This window comes from Symphalangus syndactylus, chromosome 20 (genome assembly GCF_028878055.3).
Source record: "Symphalangus syndactylus isolate Jambi chromosome 20, NHGRI_mSymSyn1-v2.1_pri, whole genome shotgun sequence".
NCBI classification, from domain to species: Eukaryota; Metazoa; Chordata; class Mammalia; order Primates; family Hylobatidae; genus Symphalangus; species Symphalangus syndactylus.
Window position 1 is genome coordinate 61,852,732 of NC_072442.2, and position 25,891 is coordinate 61,878,622.

Below are 25,891 nucleotides of genomic sequence, written 5' to 3' on the forward strand. Positions count from 1 at the left end.
CCGGCCAGTCCCGCCGTTGGGAGCCCTCTGCACCCCGCGGAGGCCCCGGGCTTCGCCAGCGAAGGGGATGTCCCGCGGCCGCCGCTTCGTCCCACATCCCAACGCAAACCGGGACGCGCCCCCTGGTCCTGCAGCTCTCTCCATCCAGGACGCCACAACCCCCCGCCCCAGCCCCCGTCACCAGCTCAGTCCAGAGACCCAGATTCTTTCTCGGGAAGGAGGGGAGCCCCGTGCCGTGCCGGCTGCTGGCTGCCCCGCCCCCTCCCCCATCGACCCTGGGACGCAAAGCCTCAGCTGCGGAGGCCTCTTCTGGGGTCCCGTGGGCTCTGCCCTCCCCCAGGCTAAGACGGTGGAGCCCGTGGTTTGAGGGAGCGGGCATTAGTCATTCGTTCATTCATCCAGCCCGACGTTCATTCACTAGCATCTGCTCTGTGCCAGACCCTGAGCTGGGCACCGGGGCTCAGGCGGACTCAGCCTCCCTGCTGCGCCCATGCTGGGGAGACCCAGGCCCGTGACTCATCGGGCACATTCTGGGCCCGATGGTGCCTTGGGAGGCGGGTGGAGGACAGCTGTGCCCACAGGGCCGGCCATACAGTAGGCGGCAGCAAGCCTGGTCTCGGCAGTGCCTCTTGTGAGGCTGGCGTGTGAGAATCTACCATGAACTCACACCCAACCCGTGACGTTGGCTGGTGCCATGCCGTCCCCCAGGACCGGGCGCGACAGTGAAGGAATGGGTGTGAATTCACCCGTATGCACACTGGGCGTGAATACCATCGGGCTGTGTGTCAATCCACCCCCACGGGACCCTGGGCTGCCCGGGACCCTGGGCTGCGGACCCGTCTCCCTGTGCAGGCACTGAGCCTGTAAGATTTAGGTGCCTGAGAATGCACTACCGTTCTGTCCCCAAGGAGTCCTGTTGGGGTGGGGCCGGTTATGTGAGGCACAGCCAGTATGGAACACAGCTAAACAGCCTTCTCACTCCCCTCCCTTTTCCCCTCCTGAGGGAGGCACTGTGAGATGACACCAAGGAGGCTGAAAAAGGCTTCTTGCCTCCCTCTTCCCTCCACCATGTCTGGGTCCTCACCCACCCCGACTCCTTAAAACGGCCCGTGGCAGGGCGTGTGTCCCGTCTGCTGCCCTACCCTGTGTGTGTGTGAGTGTGTGTGTGCACGGGGACGCCGTGAGCACAGGTCACCTGCCAGGGCACTGTCATCACAACAGCAGTGAACAGTCGCTGCTTGTTCTATGTACTAGGCAGGGTGCTAAGCTCTTTACTGCACCGTGATCCTAGGAGCGAGGAAATGCGACTCTCCCCCTTTTAAAACATCTAGAAACAGATACTCAGAGAAATAGCAGCCTCAAGGTGGCTCAGAGGGTCTGGGCAGAGCCTGGACTCACAGCCAGGTCTGTTGGACTCGAAGGACTCTCTCTCTGTCACTGCCCTGATAGGTCACCCCCTTACCAAATGGGGGTGCCAGTCTCAGTCCCTCTGCCTTAGCCTGTGGGTCCTTTGGTCCCTGGGCTGAGAGTCTGTAGGAATTTGTTCCAGTGACAGGTGGAAAAACTGCCCTGCTCTGAGCATCAATGCCTTGTGCTGTTCTAACATTTTGTTTTTTTTTTCTGCTGCAATTTCACGCTTGGCCCTTTCCCTGGAGGCAACACAGATTCCCCGCGTCTGTGGATCCAGTGCCTGAACTCCTGTCCCCCACACTCAGCAGTCACCCCAAGGAGTCTGGTTACCTCTCCCTTCTCAGCTCAGCTCTCCCAGGCTCCTCTGCATTTTGTAAATGTCCCTTCTCTTCTTTTTTTTTTTGAGACAGAGTCTCGGTCTGTCTCCCCGGCTGGAGGGCAGCGGCTTGATCTCGGCTCACTGCAACCTCCGCCTCCCGGGCTGAAGTGATTCTCCTGCCTCAGCCTCCCGAGTAACTGGGACTACAGATACCTACCACCACGCCCGGCTAATTTTTGTATTTTTAGTAGAGACAGGGTTTCACCATGTTGGCCAGGCTGGTTTTCAACTCCTGACCTCAAATGATCTGCCCGCCTCAGCCTCCCAAAGTGATGGGATTACAGGTGTGAGCCACTGCGCCCGGCCTCCCTTCTCTTCTTGAGGCTCCTAAGCCTATTGAATAGAAAACAACACACAGTAATGTGTGTATGAGAATCACATATTCCCCATTGGCAACATCTGTGAAGAATAGATTGGTGAGCTTCAGAACAGAGGGAGCCCTTGGAGATCAGGAACCCCTCTCTTTCTTCACAGCTGGGGAAACTGAGGCCCAAGGAGAACATATAACAGACAGCAGGGTGGCTGTTCAGTACCACCTGCCTCGGATGGGCAGACTGATGGGCAGGAATGATCAGGCCTTCACTCTGGGGGGTGACATGGGAACAAAGGGTGGCTGAAGGCCAGGAGTGGAGGCTATGGCACCTGGCCTGTGAGTGAGGGGTCTGCGCCATGGCCTGTGAGGTGTTCCCTCTAAAACCTGGCCAGTAGATCACCCACGGAGAGAAAAGACAGAGTTTTCGGCCCTAGGGCTGCCATGGTACCTGACTTTAGGTCATCACATGTGGTCTAGTGAATAATACCCCAGGAGCTGTACAGTGCACAGCCTGAGCAAGCAGGGCGTGGCTGTGCCAGATTTGTGGCACAGCTTGTGTCGGACAAGAGCTAAAAGGAGGCAGTGAAAGGACTTTCAGGCTGCCAAGAGAATCCAGGTACAAGAGAAATTGTTCCCGGGGCCCAGAGAAGATGAGATAAATCTTCAGAAGGTGAATCCAGATGGGTTATTACCAGTTCTCAATCTCTAGGGGAGATCTCAGTTACACAGACGGGCATCATTTATGGTGGCCCCAGTCTAGCCAGTGACAGGGAGGTGTGGGGAGTGACAGGGGCAGGGGTGGGGAGGATTCAGAAGCTCTGTGTAGGAAGGGATGATTTACAGTACAGAGCTCCCCATGGAGCAGAGAGGCCAGTGAGTGGCTTGAGACAGTGAAGGCTGGGTTTCTCTGGGAGATAGGCCCTAAAGGCTAGCACAGTTTGGATAGAAAGGTGGCCAGGGGCCGGGCGTGGTGGCTCACGCCTGTAATCCCAGTACTTTAGGAGGCCCAGGCGGGCGGATCACAAGGTCAGGAGATGGAGACCATCCTGGCTAACACGGTGAAACCCCGTCTCTACTAAAAATACAAAAACAAAATTAGCCAGGCATGGTGGCGGGCGCCTATATTCCCAGCTACTTGAGAGGCTGAGGCGAGAGAATGGCGTGAACCTAGGAGTCAGAGCTTGCAGTGAGCTGAGATCGTGCCACTGCACTCCAGCCTGGGCGACAGAGCGAGACTCCATCTCAAAAAAAAAAAAAAAGAAAGAAAGGTGGCCAGGGGCTGGCTTCCAGGTGGGGGTAGTGGCTTGAACAAAGGCTAGGAGGATGGAAAGGAAGAGGCATGTCTGGAAGTGTGGAAGGACTGCTATGGGTAGGGGCGGAAGGTGGGTAGGAAGTGCCCAAAAGTAAAGAAACCTGGCTAGAGCGGAAGAATGCAGAGGGCTAAAAGGAACTTCAAAGAGCGTGAAGACAGGAGTGCCGGGGTAAGACTTGGGTGTTTCGACAGATCCCTCTGGCTGAGACGCCAGGGCTCCTGGGAAGCTGGAGAGAGGCCAGCCTGGTGGAGCTGCCTTTGTTGGGAAGGGTTGGTTCTGATTCCTGCCAGCCACACTGCCCCTCCCTTCCTGTCTACCTCCCTGTGCCCCTCCCTCTGCACCCCAACAGGCTGCCCCTCTCTCCCACTGGGAGAACGAGGGTAGGGGGTGGGGGCCAGGTCCCCAGGCTAGGCAGGAGCAGAGTGAACAGCCTAGAGGGTCTTGGCACCTCTCAGGCTGGGGCAGGAATGTCTGCAGAGACAGAGCCGAGGCCACAGGGCTGGGCCTCACCGGCTGGAGGAACCAGTTTATTCTCCTCTCAGGTGTTAGCCTCTGCCCTGAGGGGCGTAGCTTCCATCTGGCAAACCTGGTAATTTGAGTCAGTAAAGTACTGATCCTACAGTGTTAGGATGGGAGGGAACATTTCAATACTCATGTTCCAAGTCCTCGTTAACAATGGGTCACTGAGGGCCCGTGAGGGGTAGGCATTTGGCCAACGTCACACAACAAGGTGACGGCAGAGCCTGGGTTTCCAGAGTTTGGACCTTGCTCTGCTGAGTCAGCCTCCTTTGGGGTCCTCCTGGAGTGGGGCGTGTGCTCTCACATCCTCCCAAAGCCAGAGCTTCTCCTGGGCCCCTCACTCTGTGCCTCCCAGGGGCAGGGACTAGTGGCTGGATCACTCAGAGGAGGAAACATCTGGAAGCTTGGAAAGGGGACTAGTGCAGATTTAAAAAAAAATTTTTTTTTTTAATGCTTTTTTTTTCGTAGAGACAGGGATCTCATCATTGCCCAGGCTGGTCTCAATCTCTGGGCCTCAGGTAATCCTTCCTGCTTTGGCTTCCCAGTGCTGGGATTACAGGCATGAGCCATCACACCTGGACAATGCTGGGATTCTTAAATCTTTGGGGAGGTGCCAGGGGATTTGAGGCATGACTCCGAGAAACTCCCAGGCCTAGGGCACCGATTACTTTACTCTGTATCTTGGGACGGGCATTGCATTCTGCAAGGAGATGGTAAACTCACTTTCTTTGGTCCCCAGTGGGAAGGTTATGGTCAAATATGGTCAAATCAGACACCAGTGTCCAGACTCCAGACCTTTTTTATTTGAGACGAAGTCTCGCCTGTCGCCCAAGCTGGAGTGCAGTGGCGAGATCTCAGCTCAGCTCACTGCAAGCTCCACCTCCCAGGTTCACGCCATTCTCTCACCTCAGCCTCCTGAGTAGCTGGGACTACAGGCGCCTGCCACCACGCCTGGCTAATTTTTTGTATTTTTGGTAAACACGGGGTTTCACCGTGTTAGCCAGGATGGTCTCGATCTCCTGACCTTGTGATCCGCCTGCCTCGGCCTCCCAAAGTGCTGGGATTACAGGTGCGAGCCACCGTGCCTGGCCAGACTCCAGGCTTTTCAAAAGCTTTCCTGCAGTCTGGGGTGTGCTGGAACTCGGATGTGCCTCATGTTCCTATGCAAATACGTCAACCTCTGTGAAATCACCTATCACAGCAGCAGACCTGGCAGGTCCCAGCCTGAGACGTTTGTTGCCTCTCAGTTCTGGCTGTGGTATCCTTGTTTGAGCCAGGGATGGTGCAGCTCAAACAGAGAGGTTCCACCTCAAGCCTGTGACCTTGGGCCTGGAACCCCTTATCCCCCATTTGAGGCCTCTGTGACTTGACCTGTGTTTGGAAGTCCAGTGTGGCAGGACACAGAATACGAGGACATGGCTGGACAGTGTCCCTGTCCCAGCCACTTGCCTGGGCCATGTCTGGGTCAGATTGACCAGAAGCTGTGATGTTTTCTCACATACATCTTCATACGTTATGAGACTTCATGGCTGGAGGTGGCCTGGTGATCTCTCAGTTCTACCTGTTAAGCAGGTTGGGAGACAGAGACCAGACCCTTTTGGTCAAGGGTCCTTCTCTGAGATCGGCATCCTTTCCCCTTTCAAGGACGGAGTGTGAACTTTCAGAGACCACGGAGGCTTTAGGGATTGGGGACTTCCTGGTAGGACCCAGCTGCCTTCCAGGATTCTGAGATCTTAGGATCGGGAGTTCGCATGCTGGGACCGATTTGACTCAGATCCTATAGCAGCTCTCAGCATGCTTTTCTGTCCAGTGGCTCAACAGCATCTCTGAGGTAGAGCCAATGTTATTCCCATTTTATGAATGAGACACTGAGGCCCAGAAGGGTTAAATGTCTAGGGCTAGAATCACACGTAAAGTTAGAGGCAAAGCTGGGATTAGAGCTTATGTCTCTTCTACTGTTGGAGTCAATATTCCTGGGAGCTAACTTGTCTAACGAAGGAGAGCCCTGGCTTTGGCACTGGTTGACCTTGAACTGCCCTCTTTGGGCCTCAGTTTCCTTATCTGTAAAAGTGAAAGGGAAGAGTTTGGGGGTCAGATGAGCTTCAGACTCTTTCCACCTCCAACACTGCTCTCTCCTTTTTGGAGAGAGCCTCCCTGGCTGTGGGTTTTACTGTGCCCTGAAGAGGCCTTGCCCCCTCTCAACTCTGACCTTGCATTGATCCTCCCAGACTTGAGTGTCCGTCAATCCATGGGGAGCTGAGGACGTGGACGTGGAGAGCACGTGCCTCCTGGCAGGCCATCACCAGGTCTGTAGCCAGGAGCCCGGAAGGGGGTGGCCAGGGTCCCCAGGGGAAGGGCTTGGTGTGGGAGGGGGGAGGAGAGAATGCATAACAAATGAGTTTGGAAATCAAATGAGATCTGAGCTCCCCACCCACTCTCTCAAATCTCTCTCCACTCTCTCTCTTTTAAAATTCCTGTTTTCTAAAGAGAAAGAAAATGCTAAATTGCACCCCCTTTTGCAAACGGAATAGGAGGCTTAGTGAGTCACTCCGGAGGTAAATGCCACCTCCAGGGTCCCACGTGAGCCTGTGGAGGCCTGCACAGCTGTGTGGTCACCAGCCCCCACAGGGTACATGTGTGGCAAGGGTAGACAGGGGGCAGAAGCCTCCTCTGTCTGTGACTCTGGGGTGGGAGCTGGGTCCCAGCACTGGGGCCCCACCCAGCCAACCTGCTTCCACCAGGCTCTCCTAGGGCTGGATTTGTGAGGCTCACACGTTCATGAGGCCACAGCTCAGATTGGGCTAGGCTGGAAGCCCGTGTGGTCACTGTCAGCGCTTGATTTGAGGGTAGAGATGGGGTGCAGGGTGTGGCATGCTGGGGTTCAGTCTGTGGCTGGAGTTGGCACAGTGTGAGTGAATTTGGGGCTCCATGGGGTGCAGTCCGTGTGGCCAGGGCTGGCAAGGGGCTGCGGGTGTTGCATCTGCCTCTGGAAAGCAGGCGTCTCGGGTTTTGTGAAGCTGCTCTCTCTAGGTGTCTTGGAGAAGCTCTTCTCCAGGGCTGGTGAGCAAGACAGCTTGGAGTGAACCACCTACCAGGGGACGGTTCCTGGGGGTGTTGGGAGCCTCGTCTCTCTTTGGGAGGGTCAGCCTCTTTATTAGAAGACCTGGGACATGGGAGGCCAGAGAGGAGGTGTTCCTCTTCCCAGATGACCCATTCTTCTGGAAGGAGGGGAAGTAGCCGTCTGTTAGCTGGTAGCAGGGATGCCAAACAAGGGTTGAAAGCAAAAATAGAAACGCGTTGGGCTCTGTCTGGGAGGGGCATTGAGTTCTGGTGGATCTGAGAGGCCTCTTCTGAGCTGTCTGCTGCTGACACCGTGTTTGCTTGGCTCTGGGTATTTGCAGAGCACGTCACGTCCTGCACTCCTGCCCTCCTCCGGGAGAGACCTAGGTGTGCAGGATGTGGGACTGTGAGCTCTCGGGGCTGACAGCTGGAAGGCTTTCACTTGTTCTAGAGTCTGTCTTTCAGAGATTCTGAGTGTCTGTGGCCGCCCGCCACTCATGCACCATTGACCTTTTCTGATTGTTCTGGGTTGATCCAGATTACTACCCTCAACAGAACTCCTTTTGGCCCTGATGTCGCTCGCCCCTGTGGGTTCCTTCTCTTCCCCTTGCTCCTACTTCCTGCCCCCCATGAGGCTAGTCCCAGCCGAGCAACTCTAGAGTCATCCCTTGTGGTAAAAAGAGCTATTTTCAGCTTTCCCATTACTGCCCAGTTCGGGTGTGTGTGTGTGTGTTTATCCCTCGCAGCCTCTGTGTTTCCTTCTTGTATAGTATAATCTGGAGCAGTGATGAGAGCTCCGCCTCTGGGGCTTTGGCTGGCAATTCCTGGCACTGTGCTTTGGCACCAAATGGAGGGGCCTGGGGGCAGAGGCAACCTTGGGCCCCATCTTTGCTCAGTGGCAGTCCAGGAGTGGCAGGTGGTATGAGTCGAATCACCTGCAGGGGGTCACATTGGCTCTTGCTGGCATGGGGTGGGGAGCTGCTACGCTCCTGCTGTTGGCTCCAGGCTAATGGCAGCCTTTGATGTGCTTCCCAAAAAGCTGGTCGTTTCATTGAGGTGGTGGTCTTCGAAAGAGACCCCAGCCGGGCGTGGTGGCTCACGCCTGTAATCCCAGCACTTTGGGAGGCCGAGGCAGGCGGATCACCTGAGGTTGGGAGTTTGAGACCAGCCTGACCAACATGGAGAAACCCTGTCTCTACTAAAAATACAAAATTAGCCGGGTGTGGTGGTACACGCCTGTAATCCCAGGTACTCGGGAGGCTGAGGCAGGAGAGAATCCGGGAGGCGGAGGTTGCGGTGAGCCGAGATCGTGCCATTGCACTCCAGCCTGGGCAACAAGAGTGAAACTCCGTCAAAAAAAAAAAAAAAAAGAAAGAAAGAAAGAAACCCCAGTGTCCTTTGAGGAGTCTGATTCCAACCTGGCCTCCCGTTGCCTGGGTAGGTGCCTGGACCTTGAGCCCCTGTTCTCAGCTCTCTGCAAGGGGGTCCTGCGATGAGCAGAAGGAATGCCTCCTGCTGTCCTGTCTTTTGGGCTGCCTTGCTGGGGAGCCTGCAGGTGGCAGAGCCTGTCGTGGCACAGTGGCAGGTGCTGCGGGGAACTCGTTTTAGAGGGAGGAGAGAGCCTCCTCCTTATGGAACAAGAGTCTGGCGGGACATAGGGGGGACAGCTGGGCCTTGGGAGAATTGTTCCAAATAATTCAGAACTGTTGGGAGCCTAATTGGCAGAGCAAATGAAAGTACAATAGATAGCCAAAGCTATTAATCACTAATTATCTCCTAAATAAGGTAATTAATGGGTATTTAAATGGCATATTTATGACATACCAGCAGGTCTTCAAAAAGCACATTTTCCCCAAAGCAACTGGTTTGGCCAACTGTGCCCTGCTTGGAGACCCCCCTTACCCCTAGAAACAGGCAGCATGACAGGAGGCACATCAGTTTTCTTCTCTGGGCTTCAGTTTTCTCATCTGTCAACAAGAATCGTGAGTCCTTCCTTACTGACCTCCCTGGGCTATCATGAAGATGACAGGCAGCAGAGGCTGTGGAAATCCCAGGCAACCGGATGCAATGCTGTACAGATTTTTTTCTTTTTTCTTTCTTTTTTTTTTTTTTTTGAGACAGAGTCTTGCTCTGTCACCCAGGCTGGAGTGCAATGGCACGATCTCAGCTCACTGCAACCTCCACCTCCCGGGTTCAAGCAATTCTCCCTGCCTCAGCCTCCCGAGTAGCTGGGATTACAGGCATGTGCCACCATGCCTGGCTAATTTTTGTATTTTTTAGTAGAGACGGGGTTTCGCCCTGTTGGCCAGCTTGGTCTGCAACTCCTGACTTCAGGTGATCCACCTGCCTCCGCCTCCCAAAGTGCTGGGATTACAGGCGTGAGCCACCGCGGCTGCCCTGTAGAGACTTTAGAGTGAACATATGATACAAGCCCTTGATTGTGCTGGGTGCCATGGTGTGGCCAGGGTCAGGGCTTAGTCTTTGGCTAGTAGTGTTGTTGGTCTGTGACTGAGTCTAGCTGGGTCTGTGGTCAGGTTCGTGGTGTGGTTTGAGACAGGAGTTGTGGCCTGGCCTGTGGCCATGGTTAATAATTCAGTCTATGGCCGAGCTGAAAGTTGAGGCTGTGGTTGAGGTTGAGGTTGAGGTTTGGGCCACGGCTAGTCTCAGACCTGAGCTGCTCTCAGGACAGTTCTGCAACCTGAAGTCAGCCTCAGTCTTTAAGTGCATTACCGATGGATGGATGAACCCCCTGGTTGCCCTGGAAGCTGGATTTCTTCCTGGGTTCTCCAGGATGTTGGCTTCAGATGCTGCCTACTCGGGCAGATAGGCCCTTCCAGGGCTCCTGGCGTGTCCCCTGAAACAGACGAGCACATGAGCTCATCGGTGGCACATATAGCAGTTTGGGAGATAGTTAGGACATGTTTCTATAGCAACCAACCCCCAACCAGTACTGGTTTCCTTCAATAATGCCTTTTTCTGGAAGCAGCTTCTCCTGGCCTCCCATCTCTCCCTGGACAGCCCCCCTTTAAGGCCGAGGATAGGCTGGCTGGCCCTGGACTGGTCTGGTCTCCAAATTCACCCTGATCCAGAGAGGAAGCCTGAGGACATTCCCTCGGGGATGCTGCCCTGAGAGGGGGCCTTGCTAACATCTCCCCTGTGCCGGGCCACACTGAGCATGACAAGAGCCTTCTCTGTGCCCAGCCCTGACCTGGCGGAGGATAGAAGCCTGGAGAGGATTCCTCCCAGGTGTATGCCCAGGGGGAACCCACAGCCCAGTGGGGCAGGCAGGCCTGGACCCAGTCTGTAAATAGGGACTCTGAGGGACACAGGTGCTGGACATGAAGGACATACAAGGAGACAGGCGCCCGGGCTGGCCTCAGGGGCCAAGAAAGACTTCCAGCTGATGCTTCAAGCATCAATAGGAATTGGGGGTGGGATGGGGAGATAGAAGACATTTCAGGCATCAGGACCTGCAGGAGGAAAGGCCTGGAGAGGAAGAGGAGTGTGGTGTGAAGGCTGTCCTGGTGGCAATGTGCTGCTGAAGCCCAGGCTGCTGGAAGGAGAGGCTGGGAGGGGAGAGCAGGTCCTGGCCTGCAGTAGTTCAAGTTTAGGGGGCAGACAAGGCAAGCCCCAGGGAGCTGCGATGGGAGGGAGGAGAGAGGGATTGGCCCCAGGAGCGTGGGCAGGGGCAAGCATTTCCAGCCTTTGGGGAGTGGAGAGGCTTCCATTCCAGGGGCCTGAGAAGGAGAGGGGTCTGCCCTTGGAAGCTGCCATGGATGAAAGAACCAAAGCAAAGCTCTTGGAGAATCATGATTTATTATTTTATTTAACACACCCTTTTACAGCACTGATGGAGTCTCAGGCACTCTGCTAAACCGTTTTGAAATGTTTGTTCATGTAATCCTCACTGCGACACTATGTACGCATGATTATCCTCCCCGTTTTACAGAGCAGGAAACTGAGGCACAGAAGGGTTTCCTGTCATTTAGTAAGATCACGAATTGGTAAGTGGCAGAACTGGGGCTGGAAGCAGTCAGGTTTGAGCGGGATGGTGGTTCCCTGGAGGGAGGAGGAGGCAGAGAGGAGGTGGGGCTTGACCGTCACCTGCCTGTCCGCAGGAGCCTTGGCCAGGCTGTAGGAAGAATTGCACTCCACATTCTGCGTTTGGACCGCAGGGACCCCAAGGCAGAGCTGAGAGCACTGAAGTGTGATTCTAAGTGCGTGTGTGCATGTGTGTGTGTGTGGCTGCATGAGCCACATGTGTACTCTGGGCTCTATGTGTCTACTGGGCTCCCACTGCCCATGGGACATCCCAAGGCCTGATTATTTTCAGCTGCATCAGCTGCTAGGAGTTAGACCCCGATGCTTGTGCTTGTAGAACCTGCTGTTCTCGTGTGTGTGTGTGTGTGTGTGTGTGTGTGAGAGAGAGAGAGAAAGAGACCATTCAAATGAGCCTCAGCCCTGCAGCCAGGCACTGCTCTCACTCTTGGCTCCTCTCCTTTTCTGTTTTTTATTTTATTTTTATTTTTTGAGACAGAGGCTCACTCTGTCCCCCAGGCTGGAGGGCAGTGACATGATCATGGCTCAATGCAGCCTCAACCTCCTGGGCTCAAGTGATCCTCCCACCTCAGCCACCTGAGTACCTGGGACTATAGGCACATGCTACCCTGCCAGGCTTGTTTTTTTATTTTGATTTTTTTGTACAGATAGGGTCTCACTTTGTTGACCTGGCTGGTCTGAAACTCCTGGGCTCAAGCAATCCTCCTGCCTTGGCCTCCCAAAGTGCTGCGATTACAAGTGTGCAGCACCATGCCTGGCCTCCTTGTCCTCTTCTGAGGCAGATTGCTTAAGTCCATCCAGCATTGGCAGGCTGCAGTTTCTGATACAGCCGTAGGCAGGGCAGGGCCTAGAAGCTGTGGCCACAGGCCAGTAGGTGCAGGTGCTGGCCCAACCCTGTGCACCCACCAAGGCCTCGCTCAGGGGCACCTGTTCCTCTCTGGAGGTCTGGAAATTGCACGTGTTATCTGAATGTCCCTGGAGTCACAGCTGCCAGCAGACACCCATGTGCCCTCCTTTGCCCTGATGCTGCTTACCCTTGAGGAGAAAGTTCTAGATCCGGCTTTCCTTGGAAAGGGCTCGATTGTTTTGGCCTATGTCTCTCCCTTCCTCCTACCTGCCCCAGCCTGGCCCACCCTACCCACCCCTTCCTTGGAGGCTCATCTTGGCTTCCCCTCCCCCAGAAACCCTCTGGGCACCCTAGCCAGTCCCTGCTTCTGGGAGGACAGTTCCCGCTTGCCGCGGGACAGACACAGCGGGTGTGGAATTTCGCATGGGCCAGGCCGCCTGCTCCTCTGTTCCTCCCGTGCTCTGTGCAGGGAGCAGTGCAGGGCTGTGCCACTGGGGCTGGCACTTCTGAGGGCAGGGACTGTTCCAGTTCAGCTCCTCCCCTACTCCTTCCTCGCGGGCACCATCTGGCCCAAGGTCTGGCCCAGGAAGCATCGGCCAATACCTTTGCTCTGCATCTTACGGCCAGGGCGTTCCTCACTATGAAATGTCTTCCCCTCAGACAGGCTCCTGAGCACGGGGCTGGCATCTCCCTTCACCTGAGGACTCGCCCCTGGGCTGGGGCTGCCTTGGGGTCCCTGACACAGAGCAGAACACACATAGGAGATGCCTGTCCATCTGTCTGCCTGTCTGTCTCTCTGTCCGCCTAGTCCTATGTCTCTGGGTGGGGAAGATGGCCAGGAGGAGCTGACGATCTGAGCGGAGTCTTTGGCTACACCCATGCTAGGGAGACCCAGGCCCATGACAAGGTCCAGGAGACCACCCTGGACCTGAGGTGGTGGGTATCGGGCCAGGAGAGGGAGTGGGGATGGCTTCCAGCAGCCCCTCCCACTGAGGGGCCCAGCTCGGAGCTGTGCTGGCATTGCTGGGGTGAAGGGTCATTTGTTTCTCTCTAAATTGCTAGAAGAAGAGTTGGGATATTCCCCTTCTCTTTCATCCTGACTTAACATTTTCAATAAATGTGGGGCTGGGTGCGGTGGCTCACGCCTGTAATCCCAGCACTTTGGGAGACCGAGGTGAGCAGATCGGTTGAGCTCAGGAGTCCGAGACCAGCCTGGGCAACATGGCAAGACCCTGTCTCAATTAAAAAACAAAACATAAAAATAAATAAATGTGGTAGTGAAGGTGGATGGAAGGAGGGTCTTCAGGAGGAGGTGGGCTGGGCCTTGGAGGACACAGATAGAGCTCTGAGGCCTTGGGGAAGGCCCCTGGCAGCTGCCTGGAAGCCCCTCAGGTGGGCTTACCTTGCCTCATTCCTTGGTCCTGTCGCCGACAAGGCCACCATTTCCAAGTGCCAGGCAGTGGGCTGGACGCTGTGGGGGCTGATGTCATTTAAATCTCCTAACAGTGGGGTAAGGATTATGATGCTCATTTTCCAGATGAGAAAAGTGAGGCTCCGTGAAGTTAACTTGCTTCAGGTCCTAGATTAGCAAGTGGTAACCCTGCACCCAGATTTGTGTTGTTCCAAAGCCGTGTTCTAACCTCTGCTAAATTTTCACCCATGGCTGGAGCTGATTTACTTTGTGTGTGAGAGAGAGAGGGAGAGAATTATGGGAGTGTGCATGCATGCATGATTCTTAGGAACAGTATTAGGAAGGGGGCTGGCAGGTGGGTAAGCTCACACTCCCCAAGGAATGTAGACACACACACAACAGCCATACAGAAACAGGGACAGATGCTCGCGTAACACTAGACACCTCTACGTAGGAATGTAGACATCCATTTAGATTTCTCCCACAGACACAAGGATACCCAGACACTGATTTGTAGACCTGATGGGCAGATGGTTCTAGAACTGGAACAGCTGAGCCCCCCAGGGCTGGGGCCCCCATGAGGAGCCAGGGGCAGGCCTCTGGCCCCTTGCCCAGCTGGCCAGCAGCAGGTAGGAGGGTTGCTATTTCCGAGAGAGCAGGCAATGGAGAGAGGAGAAGACCGAGGTCCCCCGCCCTGAGCGCTTCCGCAGAGCAAATGCCTTCCTGAAACATCCCTGAGGCTCTGTTTCCTTAGCTGTAAGGTGGGGATTCATTATGTCTACTTTGCTAGGCTTGGTTAGGATGACTTTAGCTAATGTCTGAAAAGCAGCTAGCAGACTGCCTGGCGTGCCGTGCTCACCAAGCAAATCATTTGTATTCGTTTACTTGTTTGTCAAACACTTCTTGGCCCTCTTCTGTGTGGGACTTTGTGCTGGACCCAGAAAATGCAGGGAAGTGTAGGGCAAGGACCCGCCTCAAGGACACTGCTTCTGAGCCTTTCCCTTGCTGTTCTGGGGTCGTCATACCCACCTGCTGTGACTCTCAGGAACCTATGTGGCCTCTAGCACATCTGACTTGTGGTCCCCTCCCCGACGAGACTTTCTGGCCCTCTTCAGCATCTGTATTCCCCTCCTCTTGAAGTTTGCAGGTGATAGAGGCTCGGCAGTGGGAGGAGCCTTAAAACTCACCTGTTCCAAGCTTCCATCCGTGACAGGTCCTACCCTACCTGGTCAGGCTCCATTTCCCCTATTCCTGTCCCCCTTCAATCATTGGCCGCAGCCACGTGGATTTCTTTCTGCCTCTTGGACACACCAAGCTCATACGGGAATTTACCCTTGCAGTTCTTTCATCCAGGAAGGCTCTTATCCATGGATTTTGCCCGGTCCATCCCACACATGTATGTGCACAAGCAGATGTGCATACACACACACACACACACACAGACACACACACACGCTTAGCATGTCTGGGTTTTCTCATTATTCAGGCCTCTGCTCGCCTGACACCTTTCCACAAAGGTCTTTCCCTCTAACCCCTCCTGAGACACTGCCCATTGCTTTTTTCCTTGTTGGAAATATGAGCTTTGTTGTTTGCCGACAAATCTGCATGCTGGAGGCAGAGATGCAGGGAACAGTTCCCATGTTCCATCTTAACATATCTGTTTTTGCAGGTATATAACTGAGGTTCCCTGTACCCCAACACCTTTCCAGAAGTTTGTTGGGCAGCCCCTGCTGGAGGGGAGGGAAGACCTGGTATCCAATATACATTTAAAAACCAAGGTGGGGCTGGATGCAGTGGCTCACGCCTGTAACCCCAGCACTTTGGGAAGCTGAGGCAGACGGATCACCTGAGTTCGGGAGTTCGAGACCAGCCTGGCCAACATGGTGAAACCCCATCTCTATTAAAAATACAAAAATTAGCCGGGCATGGTGGCAGGCACCTGTAATCCCAGCTACTTGGGAGGCCGAGGCAGGAGAATCTCTTGAACCCAGGAGGTGGGGGTTGCAGTGAGCCAAGATTGCACCATTGTACTCCAGCCTGGGCGACAAGAGCAAAACTCTGTTTCAAAAACAAAACAAAACACCAAGGCAGGTATGCATTTTGAAAGCAAGTAGAATAATAGTAAACAAGATAAAATATGCATTTGAAAAGAAATTTAAATATATATTTTAACCACAAAAGAGAGTCACAATAATAAAAGGGAGACATCGTGTTAGTTCAGCATTTATAACTGCAATGGGTGACAAAGTTCTTTTCATGTCTGAGGCTGAGTTTCCCCACCATTTTCTCCCTGCAGATGTACAGATCTACACGTTCAAGTCTGTCTATTCTTTAGGCTGTAATTATCACATAAGAGACACTTGAGGAAGGAGGACATAGTGTAGGAAGGGAGAGGTTTTAGGCTGAAATTATCTGAGTTGTTTATTTGACGGAGGCTGACTTTTCCTTCCCCGCCTGCAGAATGTAAGCTTTGTAAGCGCCCAATCCTGTCCTTTCATTCCCCACAGTGTTCCCAGTACCCAACACAGTGTCTGTGGAATGAGAGGCCCCCTTTGATGCCCACCAGCCCCTTCCTTTTCTGCTCACCTGTAGCTGGGAGAACTTGCTCCCTCAAATGGAGCTGACTGGCCTCCCTGCAGCCTTTCCCTCTGCCCCAGACCTCCCCCGGGACCCCTGCACAGGTCATCAGAGAGAATGCCTCTGCCTTTGTTCTCAGATGGATCTAAACCGTGCATGTATAAGGCCACCACATAGAGGAGCCTCTCACTGGGCTCTTGCTGTTCAAACTCAGGAGCCAAATGGATCCAGATAAATCCTCAGCTGACTCTGTTGCTACTTAAACTCTTGCTTCTTACTATCTAAAACTCGGGAGCTGAACAGATGGGGATAATAGGACTTTCCTGACTATCCAAATTCTTACTTCTTAGGAACGGAAAAGATTTGGATAGCAAGGGATGTTTGTATATTAATGTAACATATTCACACAGTATGCGAATATAGTAGATATGATAGATTTTATACCTTTAGTATCTGTTGATTGAGAAAACATACAGTTAATATAATTCAGGAACAATTTTATGTGATTGTAGTTTTTGAATCACAGAAATTTTTACATGCATTTGCTTTATACCTAAGTATTTTGTGTGTGCTATTTTAAAGGGCGTTATCATTTTCAAATTTCAGTTCATTTCTTGTATCTAGGAATGCAATTGACTTTTGCATGTCGATCTTGTATCCTACAATCCTGCTATACTCAGTTGTTAGTTCTGGTAGTTTTTTTAATATAGATTTTGTAGACTTTTTGTTTTCTGCATAGACAATCATGTCATCTGGGAATAAAGACAATTTTATTTCTTCCTTTCCAATCATTTCTTTTTTCTTGTCTTATTGCAATAGCTAGAATGTCCTCCACATACATTTAGAAAATAGTCCCATATCCGTGTTAGGAATACATAGTTATGGTTCATCTGAACTCTCAGACCCCACTTGCAGTAAATCCAGGGCCCGAGGGTGAAACGTCGGCTCACACTGGTGGAGACGGGATCAGAAGCCTAGGGAATCAGCCTTGTACCTAGAGGTGACTACTGAGTTGGTGCTTGCTGTACCCTCTGTCCTTTTGATGTCTCAGAATGCTTCTCACTGGGCTCCAAGCCATGAAGCACAAACTGGGTGTGTGGTTGGGAGTTTGTGGTGGGCCAGGCAGGAATGACAGGCAGGAGGGCTGTGTCCCTGGATGGCCTGGGCTGGCCCTCTCCCTTCAGGAACAGTTTATGCTCTGGGATCTGGACTCAGGGCAGGGAACAGTGCCAGCATCCTGCAGGGTAGGCGGTATAGTGAACTGGGACTGTAGCAGGTATCTGGAAGGACTGCACCATCAGGCTCATCTGGCAGTGGCTGGGGAGGATGTCCACCCCCTGCTTGTTTATTGACAGTTACTGCGGGCCAGGTGGGCTCCTCTAATATCAGTCAGAGTAGAAGAGTTTCAAAGGACAGTCTCTGCCAGGATTCTCATTGTGCAGATGGAAAAACTGAGGCAGAGGCATTGCTGATACAAGAACACAGGTCTCTGAGGGACAGGACGTGTGTGCCTCGTAGCCAGGGCCAGTGAAATGTGAACAGAAGTGTGTGATTTCTGGTCAGAAGCATTTAAGACTGGGTGAGATTTTCTGAGCCCTTCTCCCCTGCTTGGCCAGAATTTGATGTCTCCTTTTGGGCTGGTGACATCGTAAGGTGGTGGCACTTATGAGTGACCGCGATGAGCAGAGCTCCCTTCCAACCTGTGTGTGAGAGAGAAATGAACCATCGCTGTTTAAACGTCTGAGCTCATTTGTTAATACAGCAGAGCGTCCCCTGTGCTGACTGAGACACTGCTGGGCAAAGTCACCTTGGCAAAGGCTCAGTGTTAGGACCACCAGCCTCAGTATTAGGACATGCGAAATGGGCACACTCATTCCTGCTCTGCTGTGCTTACTCAGAGAGGTTTTTGAGCTTCACTGACAGCACAGGAGAGGGAGGGCTCTGTGAGGTCTGAGGCCTCGGAGGGAGAGGGCACAAATGTGCAGGATGCTAACTGGCCTTTAGTCCAGGGGGGTCTTGGGTCACCTCCCTCATACTGGGACACCATCTCAGGCGTGGTTAACAGATGTGTTCCCTTTAACAGGTGTCCCTCCCCCGGGCGGCGGTGCCCCCTGGCACCTTCGAAATGTCCTCAGTGACTCCGTGGAGAGCTCAGATGATGAATTCTTTGATGCCAGAGGTGAGTGAACCCCAGTCTCACATCACTGGCTGGGTGACCTTCCTAGAAGCCTCAAGAAGAAGATCTTATTTGGGAGTCCGCATCCCTCCCCACTCAGACGTGGTATCTGCAGCTCCACACTCCATACTTACCCATCCTGTGCTTGTGCCAAGAGCAGGGGCTCAGCCTTCGTCTGTTCGCTGTTTGAAATACTTGCTGAACCCCTCACATGTGCCAGGAACTCTGCTAGGTGCCAGGGATCCTGCAGCAATCAGTCATCATGTTGCTGCTCTCATCAAACTTATAGCCTTGCAGGAGAGGCAGACATCCAAGAAAATACAATGACGAATGGGGAGCATCGCCGCCAAGTAAAAGTGCTGCTGCTAAGTAAAAGTGCCAGCTGTTGTAAGAGAGAACAGTCAGGCCAGGTGCAGTGGTTCACACCTGTAATCCCAGCACTTTGGGAGGCCAAGGTGGGTGGATCACCTGAGGTCAGGAGTTCGAGACCAGCCTGGCCAACATGTGTGTTCCCTTAACAGATGTGTTCCCTTTAACAGGTGGCCCTGTGAAACCCTGTCTCTACTAAAATTCCTTTAGCCGGGTGTAGTGGTGGGTGCTGTAGTCCCAGCTACTTGGGAGGCTGAGGCAGGAGAATTGCTTGAATCCAGGAGACGGAGGTTGCAGTGAGCCGACACGGTGCCACTGAACTCCAGCCTGGGCAACAGAGTGCAACTCTGTCTAAAAGAAAAAAAAAAACAAAAAACAGAGGGGCACCTAATTTAACATGGTGAGGAGGTTGTTAGCACCCTCTCTGCAGAGCTAAGGAGTAAGACATTGGCGAGGTGAAGAGAGGGAAGAAAGAATCTTCTGGACAAAGGGCACAGCAGGTGTGATGGCCCTGAAATAGGAGAGACAGGAACATTCCAGGAACTGGAGGAAGGCCAAGTGGCCAGGAGGTGGTGGGCAGTGGGGAGGGGGCTGAGAGGAGATGTTGCATGCACCTGTGAGTCGGTGCGACTTAAGATCAGTGTCGGCCGGGGGCGATAGCTCACACCTGTAATCCTAACACTTTGGGAGGCCGAGGCAGGCAGATTACTTGAAGTCAGGAGTTCAAAACCAGCCTGGCCAACATGGTGAAACCCCATCTCTACTAAAAATACAAAACATTAGCCGGGTGTGGTGGCAGGTGCCTGTAATCCCAGCTACTGGGGAGGCTGAGGCGGGAGAATCGCTTGAACTTGGGAGGCAGAAGTTGCAGTGAGCCAAGATCGCGCCACTGCACTCTAGCCTGGGTGACAGAGCGAGACTCTGTCTCAGAAAAAAAAAAAAATAAGCCTCATAGATGCAGGGAGTGTTAGAAAGACTGTTGCCAGTGTTTAGGTGAGAGACAAGGAGGGTGGGGAAATGACCTCTGCATCTCATCACGGCCAGCCCACAAGACATAGCAAGGGGCTTTGTTGACATTGGGATTGAAAAAAAGGGGCATCCAAAGGGATGGGCGTTTCAGGTGGACATGAGCCTGAAGGCTCAGAGGCATGAGCACCCAGGCAGGTGTACGGGCATGGGAAGGTGGAATCGGTCTGGAATTGAGCAGAGAAGACCCTAGCCATGCTCGGCTGGGCTGCAGAGGAGTTGGGGAGAAGCAGCAGAGTCCTGCTCCACAGCCCAGGACAGTCCCCGGCTCTTGCTTGGACTACGTGGCCCCACTCTGGGAAGTCACCATATTTAGGATGTTGACTTACTCCTGAGATGGAGCCGGCTTTGAAATGCTTGGCAAACGGGGTCTTGGAAGAGAAACAGACTACGTGCTGGAAAGACGTCTATACCCAGAGCGGGACACTTGGGATGTGGTCTCAGCCATGCCGTCGACTAGTTCTGTGACCTTGGCGAGTCTTTCACCTTCTCTGGGCCTCAGTTTCCCCATCAGCTCTATGCCTCCAACAATGGAGAAGACTCAGTTTGGGTGATTTTTAGGAAACGTGGCTGGGAGGTGGGGAGCTGTCCCCCATTCTTGGCTCTGGGCGGGGAACCCCTTCCCTGAGGCCAGCCCTAAACCAGCCCATTTGGGGCCTGTCTCCCATGGGCGTCTGATTAGAGTGGCTGCTGGGGCTGAATTTCTCCATAGCAACTAACCCACAGTGAGACAACAACGGCTTCAATATTTTGATGCTTGGAAGACTTTCATTTAAAACATTTCTGCAGTTCATCAGGGTTCTGTGTTCCCAGCTGACGACAGAGGCATCTGTGGGTGGCGCAAGGGTCAGCTCTATCCCTTCGGGCCCTGCTCACCTGCCGTCCCTGAGTGCAGCTGCAGTGCTTCTCACGCTGATGGCTGTCTCCCTGGCCCCTCCGTTGTCTCCGTCCTCTCCCTCCCATCTCACGGCTTGTTCTGCCGTGAAATCGGCCCCACTTCTCACTCCTCCCATGTTGGTGGCCCTGTGTTTTCTTTCTCATCATCTCCTTTTTTTTTTTCTTTTTTTTTCCTTTTTTCTTTTTTTTTTGAGATGGAGTCTCGCTTTGTAGCCCAGGTGGCAGTGCAACGGAACGATCTTGGCTCACTACGACCTCTGCCTCCCGGGTTCAAGCAATTCTCCTGCCTCAGCCTCCCAAGTAGCTGGGATTACAGGCATGCGCCACCACATCTGGCCATTTTTTTTTTTTTTTTTTTTTTGTAGTTTTAGTAGAGACAGGGTTTCACTATGCTGGCCAGGCTGGTCTCAAACTCCTGACCTCAAGTGATCTGCCTGCCTCGGCCTCCCAAAATACTGGGAGTACAGGCATGCACCACCATGCCCGGCTAATTTTTTTTTTTTATTTTTAGTAGAGACAGGTTTCACCATGTTGGCCAGGCTGGTCTCGAACTTCTGACCTCAAGTGATCTGCCTTCCTTGGCCTCCCAAAGTGCTGGGATTACAGGTGTGAGCCACCACGCCTGGCCACTTCCTTTTTTTCTTCTCCCTTTCTTTCAGGATCCCAGACTCTCCCCTGTCTTTCCCCATCTTCTGCCTCTCCACACACCCTACAGGACCTCATATATCTCTGTAGCCTCCCTCCCATCTGCCCTCTTCCAGAGCATCTGCATTCCTAAGCCACAGGATCCACCCCACAGGCTGCTGGGACCCTGTTTAGTTCTGATTTGCCAACTCCTAACCTCCTTTCCATTCCTCCCTGACCAAGGCCTTTGTGTGTTTCCTTGGCTCAAGGCAGTGAGAGGAGAAGCCATCCTTTCTCTCTCTCCCAGGGCTCTGGTCCAGCCCAGCCCAGCCCAGCCAGTGCTCTGTGTCTGGGACCAGGCCATGGGCTTCTGAGTATCCCTTGAGGGTCTGCTTCCCTGCCCTCTGCTCTCCAGCCCAGGCTGAACCCTGACCCTGACCCTGGGTGTGGTCTCTGTCTTCCACTTGAGCAGGGCCTGGCATCCTGTGGCCTCAACAGTTCCAACTCTAGTTGTGGTGGGGCCAACACCGTTAAATCCAGCCCCACTCAGACATCCTGCACCAGAGCCTTCAAAGCTCCCTGGGTTTCCCCCGTGAGCCCCTCAGATGAGTCCTTGGCTGCCATGAATGTCCATTTCAACAGTTCCTGCACGTGTGGAGGTCTTCACAGGTGACCTTCTCTGTGTCTCCCTGCAGAGACCAGCTGGGTACTTGCAGCCAACTCCTGGGCATCGTGCTGCCCTGGGTGTGGCAGTCTCATTGCTGCCTGGGCAGCCTTCTGTCCCTGAGAGCTCCTGCATCTGTACTCCCTCCTGTGCCCATAACCCCTGTCATGATCCCCCACCCCCTGCCCACCCACCTGATACAAAAATGACCAAAGGAATGAGAAACCAAGCGGTGTCTACACTGAAAGAAACTGCATTGCTAGGTACCAGCACTGACCAGGCCTGGGAACATTGTATCTCCTTCCTCCTCAGTGCACTAATGGGGAAACTGAGGCCACAGCACAGGAGGGACCACCCCCTCCCCGCCCCCCCGCCGCCCAGATCACACATCAAGGTGGAAGTGCAGGGGCTGGAACCCGGGAGTTCAGTGTTCAGGTCAGCCCTTTCCCTTTGACATGTTACTGATATTAGGACCGTCCTCCCTCCCTTGCGGCCATCAGCCCCAACCCATTGGCCCAGCATTGGGGTTCACCTGGAGAGGCCCTTGGAGCTCATGGTCTGGGAGCAGAGGGGAGTTCTGGGTTCTGGGGGTCGCTGGTTGTGTATGGAAGGCGTGGGAGGGATTAGGGAACAGTCAGGCAGGAGTATTGAGCTCTCTGGATCCATAACAACTCCTCGGCAGGGTGCCAGCTCCTCTGGCTAAGGTGGCAGGTCTGGGCTCAGGAGTGATTGGATGCTGCAGGGTGGGCTGTGGGGTCCAGGCCCCCAGATTCAAAAGAAGTGTCACACCCTCCCCTGTCAAGACAGGATATCTGGGGGGCCACAGCCCAGCAGTGCTGAGGTTAGATGCAGAGTAAGGGAATACCCAGAGCAGCCAGAAGGGGATGTGACCTCCAACCCAGAAGAAGCCAGAGCTGGGAGGCTCCTCAAGGTTTTTGAATCTAACACCTCTGACTCACTTTCCAAGCTGGGAAACGGAGGCCAGGGAACCTTGTTCAGGGCCACACAAAGAGGCAGAGCAGGAGCTAGAATTCAGCCTCATTCATTTACTCTTTCAACAGTATCAGTGGTGCGTCCGTCCATCAAGTGCCAGGTGCTCTTCTGGGTATGGGGGATACAGGAGCAAGCGAATCCTTACCCAGCCAATGGAGCTTATAGCCTAGTGGTGGTGGTAGGTGACAAATAGGAAGACAATACACAAGCAAATACATTCTATTAAGAATTACCATAGGCTTGGCACAGTGGCTGTAATCTCAGCACTTTGGGAGGTGGAGGCAGGTGGATCACGAGTTCAGGGGTTTGAGACCACCCTGGCCAACATAGTGAAAACCTGTCTCTACTAAAGATACAGAAAAATTAGCTGGGCATGGTGGCAGGCACCTGTAATCCCAGCTACTCGGGAGACTGAGGCAGGAGAATCACTTGAACCCGGGAGGTGGAGGTTGCAGTGAGCCGAGATCACACCACTGCACTCCAGCCTGGGTGACAGGGCGAGACTCTGTCTGGAAAAAAAAAAAAAAAAAAACAACAAAACACCATAAACAAAATAACACAAAGGAATAAATGCTGCACCAAAGCAGATATATACATGGCAAGTAAGCATGTGAAAAGATGCTCCACGTCATTCATCATTAGGGAATGGCGTCATTACTGTAAATCAAAACTGCAATGAGATACCACCACCTACTTATTAGAATGGCTGACTAAAATAACTTACCAGGGGTCGGGTGTGGTGGCTCATGCCTGTAATCCAGCACTTTGGGAGGCTGAGGCAGGTGGATCACCTGAGGTCAGGAGTTCGAGACCAGCCTGATCAACATGGAGAAACCCTGTCTCTACTGAAAATACAAAATTAGCTGGGCATGGTGGAGCATTCCTGTAATCACAGCTACTCGGGAGGCTGAGGCAGGAGAATCATTTGAACCCGGGAGGCAGACGTTGCGATGAGCTGAGATCGCGCCATTGTACTCCAGCCTGCACAACAAGAGGGAAACTCCATCTCAAAATAATAATAATAATAATAACTTACCAAGATGTGGAGGCACTGGGACTTTCAAACTCGGCTGGCGGGAATGTACACTGATACAATCATTCTGGAAAGTCGATTGCAGCTGCTTAAAAAGCAAATCATACTTCACTACCATATGACCCAACCCTTCTGCTCGTTGGCATTTCCCCAAGAAAAAGAAAGCATTTGTCCACCTGAGGACTTGCTCGTGAATGTTCCCAGCAGCTTGATAGATTATAGCCCCACACTGAAAACGCCCAAATGAGCATCAGTCAGTGAACAAATTGTGGTACAGTTAAGAAGGAACGGACCACAGATATATGCAACAATATGGATAAATCTCAGAATAATCATGCCAAGTGAAAGAAGTCAGACTGAAGCAGAGTACATCCTGTATGATTCTATTTATACACAAGTCTAGGACATGAAAGCCAATCTGTGGTGCCAGGAGCAGATCAGCGGTCGCCTGGGGATGGGGATTTGGGGGAGGAGGGATAAATAGGGGCAGGAGAGAACTTCTAGAGGGGATGGAGCCTTGTTCACTAGGTTGGTTGGGGTGATGGTTTTACAGGTATGTACATAGGTCAAAACTTACCCAGCTGTGCGCTTTAAAGGTGTGTAGTTGATGGAATGTCAATTATGCCTCAGTAATGCTGTTTAAAAAATGGAGACTGTCCCCACCATATAACATAAAAGGACGTGACAGAGTGGATGGCTGCTGGAGGGTCCCTGGAGTGTGGCCCTGAGCTGAGAGCTGAGTAATGAGAAATGAGTCACCTGCAAGTCTGGGGGGAAGAGTGTTCTAGACAGTGGGAACAGCCAGCGCAAAGTGTTGATGGGAGGAATGAGCTTGGCGTCTTTTTTTTTTTTTTTTTTTTTTTTTAGATGGAGTTTCACTCTTGTCACTTGTTACCCAGGCTGGACTGCAGTGGCACAGTCTCAGCTCACTGCAACGTCTGCCTCCCAGGTTCAAGCGATTCTCCTGCCTCAGCCTCCCAAGTAGGTGGGATTACAGGCATGTACCACCAGGCCCAGCTAATTTTTTTTATATTTTTAGTAGAGATGGGGTTTCACCATGCTGTCCAGGCTGGTCTTGGACTCCTGACCCCAGGTGATCCACCCGCCTCAGCCTCCCAGAGTGCTAGGACGACAGGCGTGAGCCACTGCACCCAAGCTTGGCATCTTTGAGCAACAGCAGGAAGGCTGATGTGGCCAGAGTGAGCCAGGGAGGCACTGGCTCAGTGCTGTGGGTTCGCAGCCCCAGCAAGGAGAGAGGGGGCAGACTAGACCCAGTAGCCCATATTGTGGAAGGCAGTGGGTGTCCTCTGGACATGCTTTCCTGGCCAGGCTCAGGGTTGGCCCTGGGTACCCCGTCCCTGTCCCAGAGAAGGCCAGAGATGCAGAACTCAGAGTCCATAGTACAGGATGGACCCTCAAAATGGAACCATGCCTGGACCTCGAGTAAGCTCCTCATTGTGAGGGATGAAGATTGCTGGGTGACAGGTAGTCTGGCCAGAAGCCATGGGTAAGAAAAGCTTAGTGGACCAAGGAGGATGGGTTGACCTGTTAGAGCAGCCCAGGTTTCCCAGGGTTCCTGGCTATGAAACGCTAAGTTCTAGAGAGAAAATGAAACTGTCTTTTGAAGTCTTCATCCCTGAAAGGATGCAAGGCTGGGGCTAGTGCAGCCACTGTGGCATTGGGTGAGATTTTTGGGATTTGGCTGGATATGACAAGCCTAGCTCACTTTATGTTCTGTTTTCATAGCAAAATGTATGTCTTCATTTAGATAATATCAGCTGCATCCTTCACTTTAACCTTCTGCTTAGATGAAAAGAATACTCCAATTAGAGCCAGCAAACATCTAGGTACGAACAAAGGTGTTTTCATGAAATTAACTGCCAGGAGATAGTGTTACTGGGAGTGCCTTTAATTGGCAGGATCTGGATTCTTGGCCCAGCCCTTCCCCTGAGGTACTGCATGGCCGTGGGCCAGTGGCACAGCTCTGCACCTGTAAAATGAGGATGCTGGGCTTTACCTCGAAGGATCTGTCAGTGAGGCTCCGCATGGTCTTGCGAGGCTCTGTTGACTGTGGTGTCCAGGTCCATTCCCTCACTTGAATGGGAAATACTTTTCTTTAGGTTTCCCCACCCCCTCCAGCATCTAAATAGCCCTCCCTCCATGAATATGCATAAGCAGGCCAGGCCCTGACAGTTGCAGAGACAAAAATGCCATCAGGGCC

The 25,891-nt window shown here is 53.0% G+C and overlaps 1 protein-coding gene across 1 annotated transcript in view; it reads left to right on the forward strand.

Moving 5' to 3' along the window:
* Positions 1-25,891, forward strand: part of PITPNM3 (PITPNM family member 3) — a 105,985-nt gene that overhangs the window by 438 nt on the left and 79,656 nt on the right. Inside the window, exon 2 of the mRNA XM_055258732.2 lies at positions 17,972-18,067. Within this exon, the coding sequence (XP_055114707.1) occupies positions 17,972-18,067 (96 nt within the window). The remainder of the gene's footprint in view (positions 1-17,971; positions 18,068-25,891) is intronic.